At 39.0% G+C, this 13,326-nt stretch overlaps 1 protein-coding gene and 1 non-coding gene across 2 annotated transcripts in view; one reads left to right on the forward strand and one right to left on the reverse strand.

Moving 5' to 3' along the window:
- Positions 1-13,326, reverse strand: part of Cog7 (component of oligomeric golgi complex 7) — a 63,137-nt gene that overhangs the window by 39,772 nt on the left and 10,039 nt on the right. The window contains exons 5-6 of the mRNA XM_076840591.2: positions 6,852-6,934; positions 5,979-6,101 (exon numbers count right to left, since the gene is read on the reverse strand). Of these exons, the coding sequence (XP_076696706.2) occupies positions 5,979-6,101; positions 6,852-6,934 (206 nt within the window). The remainder of the gene's footprint in view (positions 1-5,978; positions 6,102-6,851; positions 6,935-13,326) is intronic.
- LOC143385524 (small nucleolar RNA SNORA42/SNORA80 family) lies at positions 755-888 on the forward strand. Its single transcript, XR_013089479.1, has one exon. It is a non-coding gene; the product is annotated as a small nucleolar RNA SNORA42/SNORA80 family (small nucleolar RNA).

A 13,326-nucleotide genomic window follows, 5' to 3' on the forward strand; every position in this document is an offset into this window, starting at 1 on the left:
AGAATGAGGTGAAAATACATATGACCACCTTAATTCATGCAGAAAATCCATTTAACAAAATACCCTTTCATGACAAAACATACAACGAACTAGGGATAGAAGGAAACCAGGGCCATAGGTGAAAACCCAGCTCACATCAGACTCAATGGTGAAAGACTGAAAGCTTTTCCTTCTAAGTTCAGGAACAAGTCAAAGAAGCCTGCTTTTGCCACTCTATCCAACATAGTACTGGAAATTCTCGCCAGAGCAACTGGAAAAGAACAAGAAAAGAAATAAAAGGTGTCCAAATTGAAAACAGAGTGATCTCTGTTTACAGATGACATGATTGTATGTGTAGAAAATCCAAAATAATCCACAAAATACTGTTAAGAGTTAAAATTCAGCTATGTTGCAGGTAATAATATTAACACACAAAATCAGTTGTCTGTCAACACACTAACAATGAACAATCTGAAAAGGAAATTAATAAAACAAGTCCATTTGCAATAGCATCAAAAAGAACCAAGTATTTAGGAATAAACTTAACCAAAAAGCTGAACAACTATACACTGAAAACTACAAAACAGCAAGAAATGAAAGAAGACAAATAAGTGAAGACATCCCATGTTCATGAATCTGAAGACCTAGTGTTCTTAAGATGTCAACACAACCCAAAGTCACCTTCAGATGGAATGCAAGCACTGATCAAAACACCAATAGTATTTTTTTTTTTTTTTTGAGGAATAGAAAAACCCATTCAAAAATTCATTTGAATGCATGGGTTTGGATTTATGTAGGCTTGTCCCTGGGGCCTCTTATAGTGTCCCATGCCAGAGCAAACTATGCCCCCAAACCGTTGTCTGGCCTCTGTGTCCACAGGCTGCTGGCACTGAAGTGGGTTGCACAGTGCATAAAAGGAACAGCCACAAAAACAACTCATCTGGAAGCTCAAGGTACCCCAAGTAATCAAAATCATCTTGAAAAAGGAGAGCAAAGTTAAAAGACTCGCCCTGTTTGGCTTCATGAAGAAAGGGGAATGTTATGGTCTGAACTATGTCCCCCTAAAATTTATAAGTAAAGTCCTAATCCCAATACCTCGAGAGTGGCTGAAAACTTCTTCAAAAGTATAATGATAGCATAAGGACAGACACACAGACCAGTGGAATAGAACAGAAAGCCCAGAAGCAAACTAAGACCAATTGATTTAAACCTGGGTGCCAAAGCCATTTCACAGGAAAAGCACAATCATGGCAACAAATGGTTCTCAGAAAACTGGATGTCCACATGCAAAAGAACAAGGCAGGCCCAGGATCTTACACTCTGTAAAAAGTTAACCTGAGAAGGATTAAAGATCCTTAGCAACTGGTTATAGGATGGCCATGCACATGGTCCAAAATATGTATATATTTTTTTAATTCTCAGAGAATTTACAAAACTGCAAAGAACATTTGTTTCCCTTGATACATCCTACATTAGACTCCACATAGTGCCACCCTGCTAGGGTCTGGGACAAAGAAATAGGGGAAAGAAACAATCAAATCCAATAAATTATAAAATGACCAACTTGCGGCAGATGCTGCAATCTGTATTTCCTGAGGCAGTCACCCAGCCATCTACTGGAAGCCACGGTTAGACTGACATTTGGGAACTTAAAAGCACCCCAAATTAGAATCCATCATGTCCCCACTGAACTCCACAGATGTTCCCTTCAACTTCCTACTTCTGTCAATAATGTCTCCACTCACCAGGATGAAAATCTCCCTTCTGACTTTCCTTTCTTTGAATCCCTTTATCGGTTACTAACAATTGTTTCAACGATTGTTCCTTCATCAACTTGAACAGCACCACATCATTCCTACCAGGCAAAGGCTCTGTCTGGCTCCCAACTCTCCTTAGCAATTCACCCTATGTATCACCACAAAATTCTTTTTTTGTGGGGTGGGGGTAGGGGTGGGGGGCAGTACCAGGGATTGAACTCAGGGGCACTCGACCACTGAGCCCCATCCCCAGCCCTATTTAGTATTTTATTTAGAGACAGGGTCTCACTGAGCTGCTTAGTGCCTCACTGTTGCTGAGGCTGGCTCTGAACTCTCGATTCTCCTGACTCAGGCTCCTGAGCCACTGGGATTATAGGCGTGCTCCACCAAGCCCAGGTCCACCAAATTCTTTATTTTAAATTTACTTCAAAAGTTCTCTTACATTTCGTATTTTTAAATATCTCAAGATTTGCCCATTATTCATAGTTTGGTATTGTTACTCTTTTTTATTGTAGCCATTCTGGTGGGTGTGTGCAACAGTATCCCACTGTCATTTTAATTTGCATTTCCCTGATGACTAAGGGCACTGAGCACCTATTTGTGGGCTTACGGGCCATTCATATATCTTCCTTTGTGAAGTGTCTATTCAAGTCTTTTGCCCATTTAAAAAACTGGGTTGTTTGCCTTTTTGTTTTTTAATTGTAGGAGTACTTTATATATTCTGGATATAAGTCTTTGTCAGATATGTTTGTAGATGCTTTCTTCCAGTCTATGACTTAAGCAGAGGTTCTAATTTTGATGAAACTTAATTCCTCAGGTTTGGTTTGTTCTGGTCTGGTTTTTGCAGTGCTGGGGATCCAATCCAGGGCCTCACACATGCTACGCAAATGCCTTACCACTTAGCTACACCTCCAGACCAGTTTTTCCATGTCTAGTCACTATTTTCTACAGCTAAGGGTCATCACTGAGCCCCCAAGTTCTACAATCTGTAAACTTCTGTTGCTCTTTTGAAAATGGCCACAGAATCTTTTTTGTCCAGTTACTTTAAAAAAGGGGAAACTTCTAAACATAAGGGGTTTAGGGGTCTTAATTGAAACACGCATTTAAAAAAAATGCCACTAGAGGTCTAGAACATGACTTTACATATCAACCAACCAATGAGAACTCTCTGGAATACAACCATAGTCTAGCTTCACCCCTACCCCCAAGTCATTTAAGTAAGACCAGACTTATCAACTTGGGCCACAGAAAGATAGTCCAGCCCTGCCTTCACTACACACAAAAGCTAACTCAGGATGGACCACGGATCTAAATGTTAAAAGCTAAACAAACTCGTAGAAGAAAACATGGAAGAATATCCTTGAAACTTGAGGACTAGCAATGACTTCTTAGGATACAGAAAGCAACAACCATAAAAGAAAAAACAAAATGATAGGCTTCATCAAAACTGAAACTTCTACTCAGGGCTGGGATGTAGTTGGTGATGGAGTGCTTGCACAGTGCCTGCCCAGCACCTGCCAGGGCCTGAGTTTGATCCCCAGCATTGCAAAAAAAGTTAAAAAATTAAAAATAAAACCTCTGTTCGAGCCACAGACTGGAAGAAAATGTGCAAATGTCTACAAACATATCTGACAAAGGACTTGTGCCCAAAATATATAAAGAACTCCTACAACTAAATAATAAAAAGGCAAACAACTCAATGTTTCACATGGGCAAAGGACTTGAATAGACACTTCACAAAGGAAGACATCCAAATGGCCATGAAGCACATGAATAGGTGCTTAGTGCCCTTAGTCATCAGGGAAATGCAAATTAAAACCACAATGGGACACTACTGCACACCCAGCAGAATGGCTAAAATTAAGAAGAAAGACAACACCCGATGTTAGCAAGCACAGGAAGCAATCAGAACTCTCACACTGTGTGGGAGTGCAATAAGGACGACAACTTTAGAAAAAGGCCTGGCAGTTTCCTATAAATCCAAATATACACCTGCCCTATGATCTCAGAATTCCACTCCTAGGTGTTTACTCAGGAGATATGAAGACATGTGTCTTAAAAAAAAAAAAATTATAGAACAATGTTCATAGCAGCTTTATTCATAGTAGTCTCAAACTAGAATGAGATCAAGTAGATCAAGTGTCCATCAATAAGAAAATGTGCAAATAAAACGATGTCTCAGTGGTACAGCACTTGCCTAGCATGTGTGAGGCACTGGGTTCAATTCTCAGCACTGCATAAAAATAAATGAATAAAATAAAGGTTCATCAACATCTAAAAAAATTTTTTTTTAAATGATGTCTATTCACATCATGTAACAGAATGTAACAGAATTCAGCAATAAAAGGGAACAAACTAGCAATACATACAAATGAGTAAGTCTCAAAAACCCACCAGATGAAAGAAACCTTGCCACAACAACAAAGATGCCTTGCCACAGGGTGTTTTCCATCTGTGAGAAATCCCACAGCAGGCTAAATTAATTTATATGGGGGGAATATCAGAACAATAGCTGCCCGGGAAGAAGTAAGAGAGAACTTTCTAGGTGGATGGTAATGATTCGTGTCTAGAAAGAGGATAAGGTCACATCTATTTGCATTTGTTTGAACTAATCAAATGATATATTTAAGATCACTGCATTTCATAATTTTACTTGAGGAAACACAAATACTTGAACTCTAGTTAATAATACACATATGTGTATATATACATATATGTGTTCTTAAATGAATGTTATATCCCAACATATTTTGAAATGAATCAAAAAATATTTGATGAGTAGACAGAAGATGGATAGAAGGATAAATCTGTGACAAAGCAAACAGCAAAATGTTCCGAGTCCAGCTGTGAGGCAGGTACACAGGTATTCACTGTAGAATCATTTCAGCCTTTTTATATGTTGGGTATTTTTCATACTAAAATACTGGGGGAGGGCCAGGGGTGCAGTTCAGTTAGAGCACCTGCTTAGTATGTGCAAGGCCCTCAGTTTGAAACCCAGCAACAGGCGGGAAAAGGTTCATTTAAAACCCAGGGGGACAGAAAGGTGGAGGAGACACACCTACAGACCCTGCGGGCTTGGCCTCACCTGCACTCTCCTGAGCTTCTGGAGATGAAAGCCCACCTGACAGGCTCACGTCCCGCAAAGAAAACAGGCCACAGGCCAAAGGTATAAATAAGCATAAACTTATGCCTTCAAAATCAACAGTGAGGACCAAGCAGAAGTCTGAGAAGCCCCAGTTCTTTCTCCTAGATGATTCTCAGATGAGGAAGGGCATTTGTATGTACAGGCAGGAGCCGTTTTTCTCCTGTGGTCTGAGAAGTGGTACAAGAGGCCCGGGCGGTACATGGGTGTGAGCAGATAGGCCTGCTGGAAACTCGGGATCACACAAAAACCACTGAGGTTCTTTTTCTCCTTAAAAAAACAACCAAACAAAACCTGCCTAAGTTTGAATTAGGTTAGTTCAAGGAAGAAGAAGCCAGGATGGAGAAAAGGGCTTTAGCCATCCTCAACACCATGACCCTGTGCAGGGAATCTCTCAAGTACATTTGAGTTTATTCCACCAAATGACTGATGAACATCTGAAGAGCAATCCACAACTAATGACGAGAAAAATAATAAGCCACACCACCAATAAGCCCAGTCCGTCATCACCCCAAGTACTCGGGCTGCTCCCCTTCTAGAGGAGGGTCTGCTGCCCTCCTGGCCTGCGGACGAAGCAGTGACGCTCCATTCCCCTCCGTCTGGAAACGCTAGAGACCTGGGGAGGGTAAGTGATGGGAAGCTTCCTCCTGAACCCTGTTTCACTGCCCCTGCTCAGAGGGTGCCTTCAACACTGTACTCTTCCTCTAACTCTTGATGTCTCGTGAGAGAAGGGAAAGTAACTGCGGGCCAGGTAAGCTTTACCTGAGGTTAAGATATAAACAGCCTGTTCACTCCACCGCGGCCCGACTAGGGGCCTCCTGCCTTCAGATGTGAAGATAACGGCTTCCAGGAATTCCAAAGGCTCCCTAGCTGAACCACAGGCAACACTGTCACATTAGATTCCACTTAAGATACAGATAAGAGTGATAAAAAGAGCTTTAATGGAAACCTCAGGACTTCACTGCCCTGGGTATCCAAGCCTGTCTTGTAACCCCTTGGGTGATGGTGACAGATGGGGACGTTTCCCGTGGGGCTCTGCAGCTGAGAGCAGGTGCTCCCAGCCAGTTACCCATTCCCCTAAAAACCAAGTAAGCTGTTACCTGCGTGGCCCACTGGATTTGCGTGTGCCAAGCAGCGAGCAAGGCGTCATAGAGGCCGGTGAGCTGGCGGTCCAGGGGCAGGTCACTCTGGCACAGCTCTTGCCAGGCTGCCAAAAGCTGCACCTGCAGAGGCACAACAGAGAGGAACTTGCTGGATGCACTGAATAAGCTGCCTGCTCCAACTGCCCTTCCCTTCCACCACCCCAGTGAGCACTGCTGCCTGCTGTCCCAAGCCAAGTGCCCACTGAATCCATTCACTTTTTTTTTTCCTAAAAAGGCAGGAAACAAACAAAAACAGTAATCTCTTCTAATAATTATCCAAACTTGAATTTGTCACCTCCAAGTACCTCTCTCCTTTTACCCTGCCCCAAAGACATGCCAGGGTGCTCCACCCAGTGCGCTGCGCTCTTCAGAAGAGACCTTAGAGGTGGCTGTGAGTTGGTGCTAAAGCTTCATGTCCTCTCCTTACTGCTTCAAGGACACAGGGGCTTGAAGGACTGGGCTTCAAGGACTAGAGGGCAGCCAAGGAAGCTGCTGAGTGTTTTGGTAACCTAACTTCAACAACCCCACAAGTCTTACAGTTTGCTGAAAGGCACAATAAAGCTTAAGACATGAATCTCCCTTAAGATACAAAAATGGGAATGAATTAAAACAATTTTTCAAGTCTGTTTGAATCCATCTAAATGAATCCAGCTGTAAATACAAAAGAGGATGGAAACTGATGAAATGTTTTCCAACTGCCAATTAGATGTGTCCATACGCTGGACCAAGAGTGCCCCCTACTGGTTAACGGGAAGAAAAACAGCCCTTAAGTCTAAAATGCTGTTGCCAGAGCTAGGAGCACCACAATTGTAATGGTTTGCAGCTTCTTACCTTGTGACACTTGTAATAGTATGCAAGGAGCTGGGGCATCCGGTCAATTTCAGTAAAAACCTTCACAAACATTTTGGACTGATCTAAAGAACAACATAAAACACATATAAGACTGTTACCAGGTTTTCTGATATAGCCAAGGAAATAATTCACTAGGATAAATGTGGTTCTAGGGCTGGGGTTATAGCTCAGTGGTTGAGCACCTGCCTAGCACGTGTGAGGCAGCACGGGGTTTGATCCTCAGCACCACATAAAAATAGAATAAATAAAATAAAAGTATTTTTAAATTGTGGTTCTATGTAACTAGTATTCAGAAATTCCTAACTAGATAATGAAATAACTCATGCATGGTGATCATAAATATGAAAAATAAGTAATGTTAGGAGCAGACTATGTTACCCAATAATCAGACACCACAAGCTCTGCTTGTTAGTCAACAAGCATCCCTGATAAGCATCACTAATAGAGCTGACATTATACATCAGCAAATCAATCAGCACAACTGAACAGTAAAATGAACTAGAATCAGGGTTGGCACCAGGCTGGGGGGCAAGCCTGGGGTATGAAATTTAAAGAAGCTATCACTCTCAGGGTTGTGCAAGCACACAACCACTTGCCTCACCTAGTCCTGGCCCTGATTTGAATCACAAACTGTTAGCGACAAGTACTTAAAATAACTGATAATTGACCTCATTTTGTAGGCAAGAAAACTGCAGCCCAGAGAGTTTTAGTGACTTGCAGGACTGCAAACTATAGCAGAGGTTGAAATGCTGGAGTCCAATGTTCTGGGCTACAAAAGCAGCGATTTCATCTGACGTGTCAATCCAGTATTTATATGAACTGAAAAACACTGGAACAAGCAGGCCGTCTGTCAGGTGCCAAGAACAAACCTAGCTCTTAACTGCCTCAAGGTCTCTGTACTTACTGCATCTAAGACGCTTTTCTGGTTTCTCCTCAGCCAACCTAGACTAGGTTCCTCCTGCAGTCCTGTCATGCCTTCCCTTCACAGAAATAATCTCAGTCTACATTGTTTTGTTTATTACTTATATAATATCTGTCTTCTCATCCACGAACACAAGCTCCAAGGAAAGCTGTAACATTTCCTATTTTGTTTCACTGTCCCCAGAAATTAGCACAACACACAGTAGACACTCAATAACTGCACTAAGTTGAAGACTGTTGAAATAGCATTGTTTTTCAGCATTATCAGTAACATGTTCATGGAAGAAAAAGTGGAAAACAGAATAAGAAGAAAAATCTACTGATAATACCATCACACTCTGACATACTAACATTTAGATGGACATTTAAACAACACTTTCAGGAAGCAACTGCTACAATGTGTGCCTTGTCTGAAGGTATAATCACAACTTTCAAAATATCTACCCTATAGAGTAGAATTTCTTTAAATGAATAATAAAGCAGAATTTGTCAAAACAGCAAATGGCACATGCAGAAGTTATATCAAGATAGAGAAGATCAATAAGGAAACAGGAATTGAACCACAATCTAAACCAATCAGACCCGACAGCAACAAACAGCAAAATATGTTCTTCCCAGTAAACAGGGAATATTCTCCAGGACAGACCATAAGTTAGACCATAAAATAAGTGCTAATAAATTTTAAAAGGTGGAAACCATGGAAATCATACAGCATCTTTTCTCATCACAACAGAAATAAATTAGAGATCAACAGTAGAGAGGGAATTAGAAAATTAAAAATATGTGAAAATTAAACAACACACTTTTAAATAGCAATTAGGTTAAAGAAGAAATTCTGAGGAAAATTAGAAAATGTTTGTAGACAGAAGGAAATGAAAACACAATATACCAAATTTATGGGATGCAGTGAAAGCACCTAAGCACAGTAATTCATAGCTATAAACACATCCAAAAAGACCTCAGCTGGGATGTAGCTCAATGGTAAAGCACTTGCCCAGCATGCACATGCCCTGGGTTCCACTCCCAGCACCACAAAATAATAATAATAATGATGATAATAATAACAACAACCTAACTCTAAATCTAACTCTAAATCTTAAGACGAAACAAGATAAACTAAAACCAAAGTCAGCAAAAGGAAAGAAATAATAAAGATTAAAGCAGAGATAAATAAAATAGAGAATAAGAAAATAAAGAGGAAAAATCATTGATTCTTTGAAAAGGAATCTTTGACAAATCTTTACTTAGATTCACTATAAAAAAAGAGAAAGGACTTAAGACAACTAAAACCAGAAGTGAAAGAGAAAGCATTACTACCATCGCCACAGAAATAAAAAGGATCACACTGAGTACTTTAAATAATTATATATCAACACACTGAATAATCTAGATAAATGGATGATTCTTTAAAAAATGAACTTTATAGAAATAGAAAAACTCTGAATAGACTTACAACTAATAAGAAGATTGAATCAGTGATCAGAAATCTCTTGAAAACAAAAAGTTCAGGACTGGATGGTTTTCTTAGTGAATTCTTTTATACATTTAAAGAAGAATTAACACCAATTTTTTCAAGTTCTTCCAAAAAAATTACAGAGGAAGGAACACTTCCTAATTTATTTTATGAGACTAGCACTACCATGATGCCAAAAATAGACAAAGAACTACAGAAAACTATAGACTAATATCCCTGATAAATATTGACACAAAAATTCTCAATGAAATCTTGATAAACTAAATTCAACATTAAAAGGATTATATAGGGCTGTGGTTGTAGCTCAGTGGTTGAGTGCTTGCCTTGCATATGTGAGGCACTGGGTTCAATCCTAAGCACCACATAAAAAAATAAATAAATGAAACAGAGATATTGTGTCCATCTACAACTAAAAACATGTTTTTTTTAAAAAAAAAAAGGATTATACACCATGACCAAGTGGAATTTATTCCTGTGTGCCAGGATGGTTTAACATTGCAAGAATCAATTACTACTCCACAGTAACAAAATGAAGGGGGGGTGATCTCCTTAATTGATGTAGACAAGGCATTTAACGCAATTCAATACTCTCTCATGTTAAAAAACACTCAACAAACTAGAAATAGAAGGAAACTACCTTAACATAATGAAAGCCATATACTTTCTCTTTTCAATTCATTACATTTTTGGGGCACTGAGGATTGAGCCCAGGGGCACTGTACCACCAAGATCACCCCTGGGTTTACATTCCCATCCCTTTTTATTTTGATATAGGGTCTGGCTAAGTTGCTCAGGCTAGTCTTGAACTTGTGATCCTCCTGCCTCAGTCTTCCAAGCAGCTGGGATTAGGTGTGTCACTGAGCCCAGCTGCCCATATAATTTTTTTTTTTTTAATTGTTGGTTGTTCAAAACATTACATAGTTCTTGATATATCATATTTCACACTTTGATTCAAGTGGGTTATGAACTCCCATTTTTACTCCATATATAAATTGCAGAATCACATCAGTTACACTTCCATAGATTTATATATTGCCATACTAGGGTCTGTTGTATTCTGCTGCCTTTCCTATCCGTTACTACCCCCCTCCCCTCCCCTCCCCTCCCCTCTTCTCTCTCTACCCACTCTACTGCAGAGAGGTGGGAGGGAAAGGGAGGGAGAAGGGAAATTGCATGGAAATGGAAGGAGACCCTCAGGGTTATACAAAATTACATACAAGAGGTAGCGAGGGGAAAGGGAAAAATAAACCATATAATTTTTTTTAATTTTTTTAATTTTTTACTTTTTGGTGGAACCAACATCTTTGCTTGTATGTGGTGATGAGGATCGAACCCGGGCCGCACGAATGCCAGGCAAGCGCACTACCGCTTGAGCCACATCCCCAGCCCCCATATAATTTTGTAAAGCTCACAGCTAACAAAATATTCAATGGTGAAGATTATTCCAAGTCTTTCCTCTAAAATTAGAAACAAGAAAAGGATGTCCACTTTCTCCAATGCTACTGAATGTATTAAGGGAAGTATTAATCAGAGAAGTTAGCAAGGAAAATAAAAGTAATTCAAATAGGAAAAAAGAATTATCTCTGTTTGCAGGCAAAAAACTTATATATAGAAAACCCTAAAGATTCCGCAAAAATCCTCTTAGAGCTGAGTACGTAATGCACACTTGTAATCCCAGCTACTCAGGAGTCTGAGGTTGGGAGGATCACAGGTTTGAGGCCAGCCTGGGAAACCTAGTGAGACCCTGTCTCAAAATAAAAATAAAGAGGACTGAGAACGTAGCTCAGTAGTAGGTATTTCAACCCCCAGTACCACCAAAAAAAAAAAAAAAAAAAAAAAAAAAAAAAAAATCCTATTAGAACTAATAAGTTTAGCAAAGCTGCAGGATGCAAAATCAAAACAATACACCAAACCCAATTGTTTCTTTACATTTAATAATGAGCATTTTAAAATATTTTTAAAATTTTAAAAAATATTTTTTGAAAAATTTCAGTTTCACTAACATCAAAAAGAATAAAATACTTAGTAATAAACTTAACCAAACAGCTAAAAGACATACACTGAAAACTGCAAAGCATTGCTGAAAGAAATTAAAGACACAAATAAACAGAGAGACATCTCATGTTTTTGGTTCAGAAGACTTAATATCATTAAGATGTCAAAGTGATCTATAGATATAATGCAATTCCTTCCCAAATCTCAACAATTTTTGCAGAAACAAAAAATCCATCCTCAAATAGATATGAAATCTCAAGGATCCCTGAATAATCAAATCATTTTGAAAACAAAATGAAAGTCTCATACTTCCTGACTTCAAAACTTACTAAGGGGCTGGGTAGTGGCTCAGTGGTAGAATGCTCGCCTAGCATGAGGAAGGCCCTGGTTTCGATCCTCAGCACCACATATAAATAAAGGCATTGTGTGCACCTACAACTAAAAAATAAATTAAAAAAAAAAAAAAACTTACTATAAAGTTATAACAATGAAAAAAGTGTAGTTCAAACATAAGTATAGATATACAAACTATGTGTCTTTATAGACTATATTCTGTGGATTCAGATCAACAGTGGAACCAGAAACAGACTCCCATATACATGGTCAAATGATTTTCAACAAGAGTGCCAGATCAGTCAGGCACGGTGGCACATGCCTGTAACAGCAGCAGCTCCGGAGGCTGAGGCAGGAGGATCACAAGTTCAAACAGCCTCAGCAAAAAGCGAGGCACTAAGCAATTCAGTGAGACCTGTCTCTAAATAAAATACAAAAAAGGGTTGGGGATGTGGCTCACAATGGTTTTTTAAGCGCCCCTGAGTTCAATCCCTGGTACCCTTGTGCCAAAAAAAAAGAATGCCAAGATCATTCAAAGGAGAAAGGAAATTTTTTCAGCTCAGAAAACTGGATATCCATATGCAAAAGAAAAAAGATGGACTCTTACAAAAATAAGATATTCAGGAGGCTAAAGCAGGAGAATCCCAAGTTTGAGGCCTGTGTGAGCAACTGAGCCAGACGCTCAGACTTTAAAAATTATATATATATATATATAAAAGCAGAGACTGGTAATATAATCAATGGTAGAGCAACTTGTCTAGCAAACACAAGGATCTGGGTTCAGTCCCCAGGGCTGAGGAAAGAACTGATCCCACAGAATGAGAGAAAATATTTGCAAATCATTATCCAATAAGGGAGACAGGGAAGGGCAGGAGGCAGAAAGAGGAATGTAAGTGCAGGAGTAGGGGAATCAGATTTTACTGCATGTATGAAGTTGACAAACTGGGAAAAATTTTCATCTTACTTTTTGAAGTTAAACATCACAAGTAAAAGTAAAATGAAGTTATATATATATATATGTATTTAAAATTATCTTTGAGAAAAATTATAAAGAAATCATACAGCATAGAGAACAAAGGAATTGGAAAGAAACATACAAGCAAAAAATATAAAAATAGAAACATAGAAGACTGAAAATTTCTGTTTTAAAAGAATAAAACCTGGGCTGCGGATGTGGCTCAAGTGGTAGCGTGCTCGCCTGGCATGCGTGCAGCCCAGGTTCGATCCTCAGCACCACATACAAACAAAGATGTTGTGTCCGCCGAGAACTAAAAAATGAATATTAAAAAATTCTCTCTCTCTCTCTCTCTAAAAATAAAAAAATTTTAAAAAAAAGAATAAAACCTAGATGGGATGAAAATTATTATTAAAAGACATACAAGGACTAGATTTAAAAACAAAATTTGGACTGGAGTGTGACTCAGTGGTAGAGCACTTGCCTGGCATGTATGAGGCCCTGGGTTTGATCCTCAGCACCACATAAAAATATATAATACAAAAGATCCATTGACAACTAAAATATATATATTAGGAAAAAAAAAAGCAAAATTCAACTATGTGTCATTTGTAATAGACCACTCTAAAATAAAACGTCTCAGAAAGTCTGAAGATTATAAACAAGACAAACTAAAGCAAATAAAAACAAAAAGAAAGCAGAGCTCATGATATTTAATACCCAAGTTGAACTGAGATAGAAATCAGTCAATGGGGCCATGGCAGTATTTAATAAAA

The sequence above is a fragment of the Callospermophilus lateralis genome, chromosome 19, assembly GCF_048772815.1.
Source record: "Callospermophilus lateralis isolate mCalLat2 chromosome 19, mCalLat2.hap1, whole genome shotgun sequence".
In the NCBI taxonomy this organism is placed as follows: Eukaryota; Metazoa; Chordata; class Mammalia; order Rodentia; family Sciuridae; genus Callospermophilus; species Callospermophilus lateralis.